The sequence below is a fragment of the Schistocerca gregaria genome, chromosome 8 (genome assembly GCF_023897955.1).
Source record: "Schistocerca gregaria isolate iqSchGreg1 chromosome 8, iqSchGreg1.2, whole genome shotgun sequence".
Classification (NCBI taxonomy): domain Eukaryota; kingdom Metazoa; phylum Arthropoda; class Insecta; order Orthoptera; family Acrididae; genus Schistocerca; species Schistocerca gregaria.
In genome coordinates, this window is record NC_064927.1 from 406639033 (window position 1) to 406651308 (window position 12276).

The 12276-nt window shown below is 39.7% G+C and overlaps 1 protein-coding gene across 2 annotated transcripts in view; it reads right to left on the reverse strand.

Annotated features, from left to right (window-relative positions):
- Nucleotides 1-12276, reverse strand: part of LOC126284412 (serine/threonine-protein kinase BRSK2) — a 1848446-nt gene that overhangs the window by 150437 nt on the left and 1685733 nt on the right. For both annotated transcript variants that reach the window (XM_049983324.1, XM_049983325.1), the window contains one exon: nucleotides 2543-2693. In XM_049983324.1, coding sequence (XP_049839281.1) covers nucleotides 2543-2693 — 151 coding nt within the window. The remainder of the gene's footprint in view (nucleotides 1-2542; nucleotides 2694-12276) is intronic.

Here is a 12276-nt window from a genome sequence, read left to right on the forward strand (position 1 = left end):
TCCTACAGTCACTCAACGATGACACCTTCCCGTACACCACAGCATCATCAGCAAACAGCCGCACATTGCTATCCACCCTATCCAAAAGATCATTTATGTAGATAGAAAACAACAGCGGACCTACCACACTTCCCTGGGGCACTCCAGATGATACCCTCACCTCCGATGAACACTCACCATCGAGGACAATGTACTGGGTTCTATTACTTAAGAAGTCTTCGAGCCACTCACATACTTGGGAACCAATCCCATATGCTCATACCTTTGTTAGGGATCTGCAGTGGGGCACCAAGTCAAACGCTTTCCAAAAGTCAAGGAATATGGCATCCATCTGATACCCTTCATCCTTGGTTCACAAGATATCATGTGAAAAAAGGGTGAGTTGCATTTTGCAGGAGCGATGCTTTCTAAAGCCGTGCTGATGCATGGACAGCAACTTCTCTGTCTCATGAAATTCATTATATTCGAACTGAGAATATGTTCGAGAATCCTGCAACAAACTGATGTTAAGGATACTGGTCTGTAATTTGAGGATCCGTCCTTCTACCCTTCTTATATACAGGTGTCACCTGCGAATTTTTCTAGTCTCTTGAGACTTTACGTTGGGCAAGAGATTCACAATAAATGCAAGCTAAGTAAGGAGCCAATGGAGTAAGTACTCTCTGTAAAACTGAAATGGAATCCCATCAGGACCTGGCAATTTATTTATTTTCAACCCATTCAGCTGCTTCACAACCCAAGGGATGTCTATCACTATGTCCTCCATACAGGAATCTGTATGAGACTCAAATGGCAGTATGTTTGTATGATTCTCCTGCGTGAAAGATTTCTCAAATGCTAAATTTAAAATTTCAGCTTTCGTTCTGCTGTCTTCTGTTGCCAGGCCAGACTGATCAGTGAGTAACTGGATGGAAGCCTTCAATCTGCTTACCGATTTTACGTAAGACTAGAATTTCCATGGGTTTTCAGCAAGATCTTTTGCTAAGGTATGACGGTGGTAGTGGTTGAATGCTTCACGCATCTCTCTTTTTACAGCAGCACAAATCTCTACTAACTTTTGCCTGTCCTCATTCTCCTGATCTTTCTTGTACCATGAGTGCAATTGCCTTTGCTTCCTGAGCATTCTCTGAACTGCGCTGTTAAACCACGGTGGGTCCTTTCCGTCCATAACCCACTTTTTTGGTACATACTTGTTCAATGCGTGATTTACAATGTGTTTAAAATTTGCCCATAATTCTTACAGTTCCGTCGTACCAGAAGTAAATGAAGTCAATTCATTTACTAAGTGGGATGCTAACAACTCATACTATCCTTGACATTGTTTTCTGCACCCTGTCTTGCATGCGAAAGTGAATGCTTGCAAAGAAAGCACTCATGAGGTGTAAGTATTTGAAACTATATTTAAAAAGCACATTGATGTGATAACTGAACAACAGTGTGCTAATTCAGATAGAACAGTGGAAGGAAGGAAGGAAGTATTCATGTTATTTTGAAAGGAACTGTTCCAGTCAATATGGTAAAAACACAGGAAACCTAAATATGAATTGCCTGTCAGAGAATTGCAACATTGTCTTTATGAATGTGAGTCTAGAGTCTTAACTAAACAGACACCTCACTTGCCTGTATGTGATTAAATCCTTTACCTAAGAATCTGACCAAATTGCTTTGAATTCATACCTCAGTATTATGAAAAGGGTAGTTGCTACTCACCATAGAGTGCAGATGCTGAGTTGCATAAAGGCACAACAAAATGACTGATGTCAGCCAACAAAGCCTTCATAGACACACACACACACACACACACACACACACACACACACACACACACACACACACACACACTCACGCAAACAAAACTCACTGGCTGCTGAGGCCACATATGATGGAAGTGTCATCCTCAATATTGAATACATCACAAACACTGGAATAAATTCTTATCTCTTTTCATGAGGAAATGGTCAAAAATAACTAATGCTTACATTGTGTGTTGTAGCAGGGAGGATATTCCATATGCTGACCCATCAGTCTTATCTCACTTTATCAGAACATGGCTGAAGGTGAGGATTGGTAATAGTGTGTCCAACAGTGAGTGTGGTGACACATTGAAACCAATGCATTACAGACACATTAAAGTGTGTGTTAGGCAGTATTGTGTTGTGTCATGTTGATAACATTAATGATATAAACTCCTCACCTTCAGTTTATTACATAAACCTTCACTTGTGGGGCAAGGGGACCTCTACCCAATGCCATCAAAACTAACTGCAGTAGAAAGAAACATCTTTCTTAAGCAATAAGAACATGGCTCACTACCCTTCTGGGTTATGTCAATCATATCTGACAATGTGGATGCAAATAAACATCTGAATCTCCAACATTTATTTTTGTTTAAGACTACTGTAATATTTCTTCCTCCTTATCATACTGCATACTACAACGAATATATGCTTAACGCATTTTGCTACTTCACATTTTAAGGTTATGAATACATAAGACCATCTAAAATAAATGACACTTTTCTTTTTTAATTTGGTATATTTACCCGTATAACTTCAGGGCAGGCATAGTGAGGTGATCCACAGCTAGTCTCCAGCATACTGCCAGCTGGCTGAAGAGATGCCATGCCAAAGTCAGCTATTTTTATGTTGTTTTTCTCATCCAACAGAAGATTTTCAGGTTTCAGATCTCGATGGCTGTGAGCAAAACAGGGGAAAAATGATCCACAATGGGTTTTGACAGAAATTCGAAAAAAAAAAGAAAGCTTTCAGATTCAAAATTTGTTTCTTTTCGAACATAATACATTACAGAAGGTAATAAAGAAGGCACTACAGAAAAAAGGAGTTTAAGAGAATGAAAGGAAGGGACAAAAACCATTAGTAATCCAATGTCAGAAGGTAAGCAAAACATCTGCAAATGAAAATAGGAACACAATATGAACAAATACCAGCTATCGTATATGTTTCATAATTTACTGTGTCATGTATGAAATCAACTGAACAAAGAAGTAGAAACAACAACTTTATTCTCTTTTAGCCATCAGTTCGACACAATTCTTTATCAGGATTGTAATTACCACTTAGGTCAACTATGTAGTTGCCTAGGACACTGAAATTTAGAGGGGACCAAATTTTGGGCAAAAATCCAGAAAATTTTAACAAACTGGATTTTCAATTTATTTCTATTATTAGCACATTTACCAACCAAGCAGCATAATAATATGAAGGCAATAGACTTGATGCCACACAACATGAGCCTTGTGCAGACTCATGCAACAATTATGCACATCAGCAAATAAAATGGATAATCTAAGTAAGAGAAAGGGAAATACTCTTGACATTTCTCCTGTCTTTTCCCTTCATGATTATAACACTTTGTTATTTGATGCTTATTGTTTTTTTGTAATTTGTTATTAAATACTGCAAATTCTTACCAAACAAATGTGTATTATTTTCTACTGCCCATTTACAAACAAAATTTTACAATACAGAGTTGCTATTTTGGGATGAGGATTAGAATAAATGATAGGGGAAGGACAAGCAGGGCAGATGCATTACTTTCCTGTGTGCCAAAGTATACAATATCTGTCCTGGTCTTAATTTCTATGAATCATTTGGAATTTATATTTAGATTGTTTCTACTTTTCAGTGACCTCACTGGTGGTACTGACATGTTTTAGCAAACCACAGTTCCTTCTAGTAAATGTTACAATTTACTCTCTTATGCAGTCTTTTCAGCTATTAAACACAAATATCACTACATCTAGAAGCCAAAAGAATTGTTTACATTTATCACTTCATACTCCCATAAGAAGAAGTGATCGATTGGTAGGACATGTTCTGAGGCATCAATGGATCACCTATTTAGTATTGGAGGGCAGTTTGGAGTGTAAAAATCGTAGAGGGAGACCAAGAGATGAATACAATAAGCAAATTCAGAAGGATGTAGGTTGCAGTAGGTACTGGGAGATGAAGAAGCTTGCACAGGATAGAGTAGCGTGGAGAGCTGCATCAAACCAGTCTCAGGACTGAAGACTACAACAACAACAACAACACTCCCATAAGCCATCCCTCTGTTATTATTGTATCAGAAAATTAGTCATTTTGCACTCTCAAAATATAGCTCACAGCCAGCAGCTTTCACATCATCTGCCTCATCTCAAAAGTCAGGGTTTATGGCCAATTAACAAAGAAAATAAAAATGAACACAGAAAAACCAAAAGGAACCAGGACACTCAGATATAAAATAGTCCACCAGACCATACAATACATAAAAAATAAGGTAAATCAATTAGAAATAATTCCACATGAAGAAACTCCCAATAAACTATCACTGACACAATGTCAACTAAATGTGCTTGAAATTTTAGACCTTACTTTACTAAATTACAATGAAGCAGGTAGCTTATTCAGAAGGAACAGTGAGGGTTGTAATATTAATCCATAACAAATAAAAAGAACTATATACACAGGCTCCATTTATTATGCAAAAAATATAATGTTGAAAATGTAGTAGAAGTAACATGCCAAAAAATAATATGAAGTAGTTCTTCACTGTACATCCTGAATGTCTACAGACAGCAAAATCAATGCACAGACACTTTCATTAAAAATGTTGGGGAACTCTTACATATCATTCTGCGTGAACTCATACCACTAGGTGATCTGAACATATATCACAAGATTCCAATGCTGGGTAACTTTTTAAGACAGTGAAAACAGACGGCTTAAGTAACGTAATACTGAATCCGACACTTATAATATGTACACAAATAGATAACATATTCAGAAATCTGTGTGACTTCCAGTACAAAATTGAAGTTATAGAACCAGCTCTATCAGACCATGATGCAATAAAAATATACTTAAAACAATGTCACCATCAAAGAAAAGGTAATGCCAAAATGGAAAAAACCCAACAACTGACAACCTTAAACTTCAAAAAGAAGGATGGGAAATGGTGGAAATAGACTCTTTACTAGATCATAAAGTGACAACTTTTTTCACTATCTTTTCCTGTTATCTCAATACAACATTCCCAGTAAAAAAAAGGCCAATACCAAAACACTACTAAAAACAAATAATGGACAACGAAAGGTATTTTGATCACTAGGAACAAGATAAAAATTTAGCACAGAATATAATAGGCTGTCAATGATAAAAACATTAAAACTGTTTCAGAAAATATAAAAAATATATGCCAATGCACTGCATGCAGTCATACTATATATATATATATATATATATATATATATATATATATATATATATATATATATATATATATATATATAAAGGTGATGTGACTTAACAAACAAAAGTGCTGGCAGGTCGATAGACACACAAACATACACACAAAATTCGAGCTTTCGCAACCAGCGGTTGCTTCGTCAGGAAAGAGGAAAGAAGAGGGAAAGATGAAAGGATGTGGGTTTTAAGGGAGAGGGTAAGGAGTCATTCCCCCTAAGGTAAGTCTTTCCACTCCCGGGATTGGAATGACTCCTTACCCTCTCCCTTAAAACCCACATCCTTTCATCTTTCCCTCTCCTTCCCCCTTTCCTGACGAAGCAACCGTCGGTTGCAAAAGCTCGAATTTTGTGTGTATGTTTGTGTTTGTTTGTGTGTCTATCGACTTGCCAGCACTTTTGTTTGGTAAGTCACATCAACTTTGTTTTTAGATATATTTTTCCCACGTGGAATGATTCCCTCTACTAAAGGCCAAATGTTTGCTTGTGTCTATGTATGTGCGGAAGGATATGTGTGTGTGTGTGAGTGTATACCTGTCCTTTTTTCCCTCAAGGTAAGTCTTTCCGCTCCCGGGATTGGAATGACTCTTTACCCTCTCCCTTAAAACCCACATCCTTTCGTCTTTCCCTCTCCTTCCCTCTTTCCTGAAGAAGCAACCGTTGATTGCGAAAGCTTGAATCTTGTGTGTATGTTTGTGTAGAAAGAAAGCTCCACATGGGAAAAATACATTAAAAACAAAGATTCCAAGACCCACCAAGCGGGAAAGCGTTGGCAGACAGTCACAATAAAATAACACACAAACACACACACAAAATTTCCAGCTTTCACAACCAACGGTCGCTTCTCCAGGAAAGAGGGAAGGAGAGGGAAAGACAAAAGGATGTGGGCCTCAAGGGAGAGGGCAAGGAGCCATTCCAATCCCAGGAGTGGAAAGACCTATTTTAGAAGGTGGAAAGGGTAACATGAGTTTAAAGTGAAGACAAAGGTGTGAAACAAGTCGAAAAAGTGTTGGTTTGAGATGAGCTATGTTGATCCTGTGCTGAACTTAGGTTGGTGAACAACAATGAGTGCAAAGGTTAGTTAGTTGTGTTGTCTCCAAAACACGTTAAAGGGTGGGGAAATTGAGGAAAATTTCGAAAAAAATGCGTGTAAATGTATTAAAAGGACTGGTTATGTGCTGGCAGGTTATGAAAATGAGGCTAACAATTTTTTGACGAAGAAATAATAATGTTTAAACCTGTGGGAAGTTGCTAAAAACTGATTGGTTATGTGGGACAAACGGGAATGGAAATAAAACGAAAGTTGTTGGAAATAGCTGAGATGATTGTTTAATGGGTGAAAGGAACTGAAGCTGTGAAATAGTATTCACGAGTTTACACAAAATGTTTGTAAACTTGGAACAGTGGATTTTATAGCAGCGGTAATGTTGAAAGTGTTAAAAGTGTTTAGGTTATGGTTTGGAAGTAAATTCCGTATTATTGAGTATAATTAGGCAGGATAAAATGTATGGTAGATTATGGAAAAGGACAGGTATACACTCGCACACACACACACATATCCATCCACACATACACAGACACAAGCAGACATTTGGCCTTTATATATATATATATATGTCTGCTTGTGTCTGTGTATGTATGGATGGATATGCGTGTGTGTGTGTGTGTGTGTGTGTGTGTGTGTGTGTGTGGGTGTGTGTGTGTGTGTGTGTGTGTGTGTGTGTGTGTGTGTGCGCGCGCGAGTATATACCTATCCTTTTTTCCCCCTAAGGTAAGTTTTTCCGCTCCCGGGATTGGAATGACTCCTTACCCTCTCCCTTAAAACCCACATCCTTTCATCTTTCCTTTTCCTTCCCTCTTTCCTGACATATATTAAAAACAAAGATTCCAAGACTTGCCAAGTGGGAAAGTGCCAGTAGACAGGCACAATAAATAAAACACACAAACACACACACAGAATTTCTAGCTTTCGCAACCGATGGTTGCTTCTTCAGGAAAGAGGGAAGCAGAGGGAAAGACGAAAGGATGTGGGTTTTAAGGGAGAGGGTAAGGAGTCATTCCAATCCCGGGATTGGAAAGACTTACCTTATGACAGGTGTACACTCGCACACACACACATATCCATCCGCACATACACAGACAGAAGCATACATTTGTAAAGGCAAAGAGTTCGGACAGAGATGTCAGTCGAGGCGGAAGTACAGAGGCAAAGAAGATGTTGAAAGACGGGTGAGGTATGAGCGGCGGCAACTTCAAATCAGCGGAGGTTGAGGCCTGGCAGATATCGAGAAGAGAGGATATACTGAAGGACAAGTTCCCATCTCCGGAGTTCGGATAGGTTGGTGTTGGTGGGAAGTATCCAGATAACCAGGACAGTGTAACACTGTGCCAAGATGTGCTGGCCGTGCACCAAGGCATGTTTAGCCACAGGGTGATCCTCATTACCAACAAACACTGTCTGCCTGTGTCCATTCATGCAAATGGGCAGTTTGTTGCTGGTCATTTCCACATAGAAAGCGTCACAGTGTAGGCAGGTCAGTTGGTAAATCACGTGCGTGCTTTCACATGTGGCTCTGCCTTTGATCCTGTACACGTTTCGGGTACAGGACTGGAGTAGGTGGTGATGGGAGGGTGCATAGGACAGGTTTTACACCGGGGGCGGTTACAAGGGTAGGAGCCAGAGGGTAGGGAAGGTGGTTTGAGGATTTCATAGGGATGAACCAAGAGGTTACGAAGGTTAGGTGGACGGTGGAAAGACACCCTTGGTGGAGTGGGGAGGATTTCATGAAGGATGGATCTCATTTCGGGGCAGGATTTTAGGAAGTCGTATCCCTGCTGGAGAGCCACATTCAGAGTCTGATCCAGTCCCGGTAAGTATCCTGTCACAAGTGCGGCACTTTTGGGGTTCTTCTGTGAGAGGTTCTGGGTTTGAGGGGATGAGGAAGTGGCTCTGGTTATTTGCTTCTGTACCAGGTCGGGAGGGTAGTTGCGGGATGCGAAAGCTGTTTTCAGGTTGTTGGTGTAATGGTCCAGAGATTCAGGACTGGATCAGATTTGTTTGTCACAAAAGCCTAGGCTGTAGGGAGGAGAACGTTTGATATGGAATGGGAGGCAGCTGTCGTAATGGAGGTACTGTTGCTTGTTGTTGGGTTTGATGTGGTCGGACGTGTGAAGCTGGCCATTGGGCAGATGGAGGTCAACGTCAAAGGAAAGTGGCATGGGATTTGGAGTAGGACCAGGTGAATCTGATGGAACCAAAGGAGTTGAGGTTGGAGAGGAAATTCTGGAGTTGTTCTTCACTGTGAGTCCAGATCATGAAGATGTCATCAATAAATCTGTACCAAACTTTGGGTTGGCAGGCTTGGGTAACCAAGTAGGCTTCCTCTAAGCGACCCATAAATAGGTTGGCATACGAGGGGGCCATCCTGGTACCCATGGCTGTTCCCTTTAATTGTTGGTATGTCTGGCCTTCAAAAGTGAAGAAGTTGTGGGTCAGGATGAAGCTGGCTAAGGTGATGAGGAAAGACGTTTTAGGCAGGGTGGTAGCCTTGCCTCTCAGTCTTTCTTGAAAAACCTTAATCCTACTCCCAACATCACCACAGCCGAAGCCCAGGCTATCCATGATCTGAAAGCTGACCAATCCATCATCATTCTTCCGGCTGACAAGGGTTCCACTACCGTGGTACTTGATTGTTGGGAGTATGTGGCTGAGGGACTGCGTCAGCTTTCAGAGAAATCTACACAGAAAGTTTACCAAGGTAATCCCATTCCTGATGTCCAGGCGGAGCTTCAAGGAATCCTCAGAACATTAGGCCCCCTACAAAACCTTTCACCTGACTCCATCAAACTCCTGACCCCACCGACACCTTGCACTCCTACCTTCTACCTACTTCCTAAAATTCACAAACCTTCCCTACCCTCTGGCTCCTACCCTTGTAACCGCCCCTGGTGTAAAACCTGTCCTATGCACCCTCCCACCACCACCTACTCCAGTCCTGTAACCCGGAAGCTGTACACAATCAAAGGCAGAGCCACATGTGAAAGCACCCACGTGATTTACCAACTGACCTGCCTACACTGTGACGCTTTCTATGTGGGAATGACCGGCAACAAACTGTCCATTCGCATGAATGGACAGAGGCAGACAGTGTTTGTTGGTAATTAGGATCACCCTGTGGCTAAACATGCCTTGGTCCACGGCCAGCACATCTTGGCACAGTGTTACACCGTCCGAGTTATCTGGATACTTCCCACCAACACCAACCTATCCGAACTCCGGAGTTGGGAACTTGCCCTTCAATATATCCTCTCTTCTCGTTATCTACCAGGCCTCAACCTCCGCTAATTTCAAGTTGCTGCCACTCATACCTCACCTGTCATTCAACATCATCTTTGCCTCCACACTTCCGCCTTGACTTACATCTCTGCCCATACTCTTTGCCTTTAAATATGTCTGCTTGTGTCTGTGTATGTATGGATGGATATGTGTGTGTGCACGAGTATATACCTATTCTTTTTTCCCCCTAAGGTAAGTCTTTCCACTCCTGGGATTGGAATGACTCCTTACCCTCTCCCTTAAAACCCACATCCTTTCATCTTTCCTTTTCCTTCCCTCTTTCCTGATGAAGCAGCCGCCTGTTGCGAAACCCGAAATTCTGTGTGCGTGTTTGTGTGTTTTATTTATTGTGCGTATCTACTGGCACTTTCCCGATTGGTAAGTCTGGAATCTTTGTTTTTAATATATATATATATATATATATATATATATATATATATATATATATATATGGGGGGGGGGGGGTACTGACAGAATACTATCTATAGAAATTAAACATAGGAAAACAAATAACATTTTACACACTTAATCAACAGGTCATTCCTGGAAGGAATTTTTTCAAATTTGTTAAAGACAGCCTTGATAAAACCAGTTCATACAAAGGGAAATGAATACAAACCAAAAAATTATAGATCCACAGCTCTTTTGCCAATCATATTGAAAATGACCTTATGCACAGAGATTCATTGGATTTCTAATGAAATTTCAATTAACCAATTTGAAGAACCAATTTGGCACCCAAGAGGTCAATGGAGTCATTGATCTCACTGAGAGTATCTTAACCAAACTAAGACTCTAAAAATAAATGTGTAGGGGTATTTAAGGGTCTAACAACAGCCTTTGCCTGGATAGACCACAAAACTTTAGTAGAAATATTAGGACTATATCATGTAAGAGCAAACACAGGACTTGGACCCTATCATAACTGACAAAAAGGAGCCACAACTGTTGTGTGGCACTTTGAATGCAGGAAAAAGTGTAGAACTGGTTCCATACATAGTGGATTAGCAATGGATCATGGGCAGAAAGGTCAAACAGATTAGAAGGTCATAATTTTGATTTTATTATTAATGCTGCTTTCACAATTTGTTTAATATGTGCCAGGATATGTCAATGAGATGCTATACACAGCAAGACTTGCACCTGGTGGCCAAAATTGGAAATATTTTTTTCTAGCATACATTGATTCCACATTAACACATCAGCATATCCACCAAGCTTCACTACCATATGATAATTACAGCCCACATTGGACCTCTGTGTGTAACTGTACTTTAATTAGAACCACTGGTAGATGAATTGACAGAAAAAATTTGAACCAGTGAGCAATAAAATGTTGCAATATGTGCCACCACAAATCAAGAACATCAAATGTCATCACATCTGTTTGAGATTTTGTGGATTAATATCCCACAAAATTTTGCAGTAGAAGATAGCAGTAAGACAATGTTGTGAGTGTGTTCTGCACCAAACAAGGAGACAAATTTATCCAAGAAACTTATAAAAAAGAACAGACAGATGTCTCATTATGACCCAAACAGTATAATTGAGTCTTTGTGATACATTACACTGCAAGTAATAATTTACAATGCAACCCCCTTGGATACTGAATACACTAGGTTGGTGAATAATTTCATAATACTTTTCCTTAACATTAATAAACACAACAGATACACATATCAGAGACTTTAGTCATCAATAATACATTCTCTTTCACTATTTACAACAGCATCTGTTGCATGCAAATGTCACACAATGGTGGAATGATCACATTTCATCACATCTGCCAGTTACTGAGTAAAGTGATATGGAGCTTAGTGGATTAATGCACTTAAACGATCTTCACCAAACTCCAAAGATCTTCTTGAATGTAGAGCGTCACTAAAGTCAAAACGATCCTTGTTAAAATAGGAAAGCCATTTTCTTGCCTTGCTCTGTCCAACGGCATTATCCAATGTAAGACACAAATCTTTCAGGTCACCTTGTCACTCCTCTATGAACTCAAACAAAAGTGTTTGTTGTAAATGTTCCAGTTTCTCCATTTGGCACTCCAATTTTCTAGTGTGCACAGCTCCAATGACTATCTCCGAAAGACAATATGTAGACTCAAATAGCAACAGTAAAGTACAAATAGAAAACTGATAAATAAACAAAAAGCAACCACAATACATCAATCAAAACAAAAATGCTATGAACTTACACATGAATCCAAATCTATGAGAAGAAATTCTTCGAAGTTGGGTATAGCCAAAATTTATTGGCATTTTGTAGATTATCTTCTTCTTAATCTTATTCCTAAGACTGATTACCATCAACAACTAAGAGACACTTAGGAAAAAAATGGAGAGAATGTGTGTCCAAATATACAGGGCATTTCAAAATGAATGTACAGATTCTAAACCTTTGTAGCATTTATTTCATTAAACCTACAGTTATAAATAAAACATCAAATGAAAGAACAGCTAAAATAGTTCAATGAGGCCACCATTCATCTGACATTGAATCAGTATGGGAGCTCTTCCCAAACCTTGATCAGTGGGTCCAGTATACTGTTGCAACGATGCTGTTTCTAAAGTTGGGTGGCTTAGCTGGTAGCGGAGAAACATACACAACATTCTTTATGAATCACCAAATGTAAAAGTCACATTGAGTCAGTTTGTGTGTGTGAAGATGGAGGTCATGCAAAACAAGCTCTGTC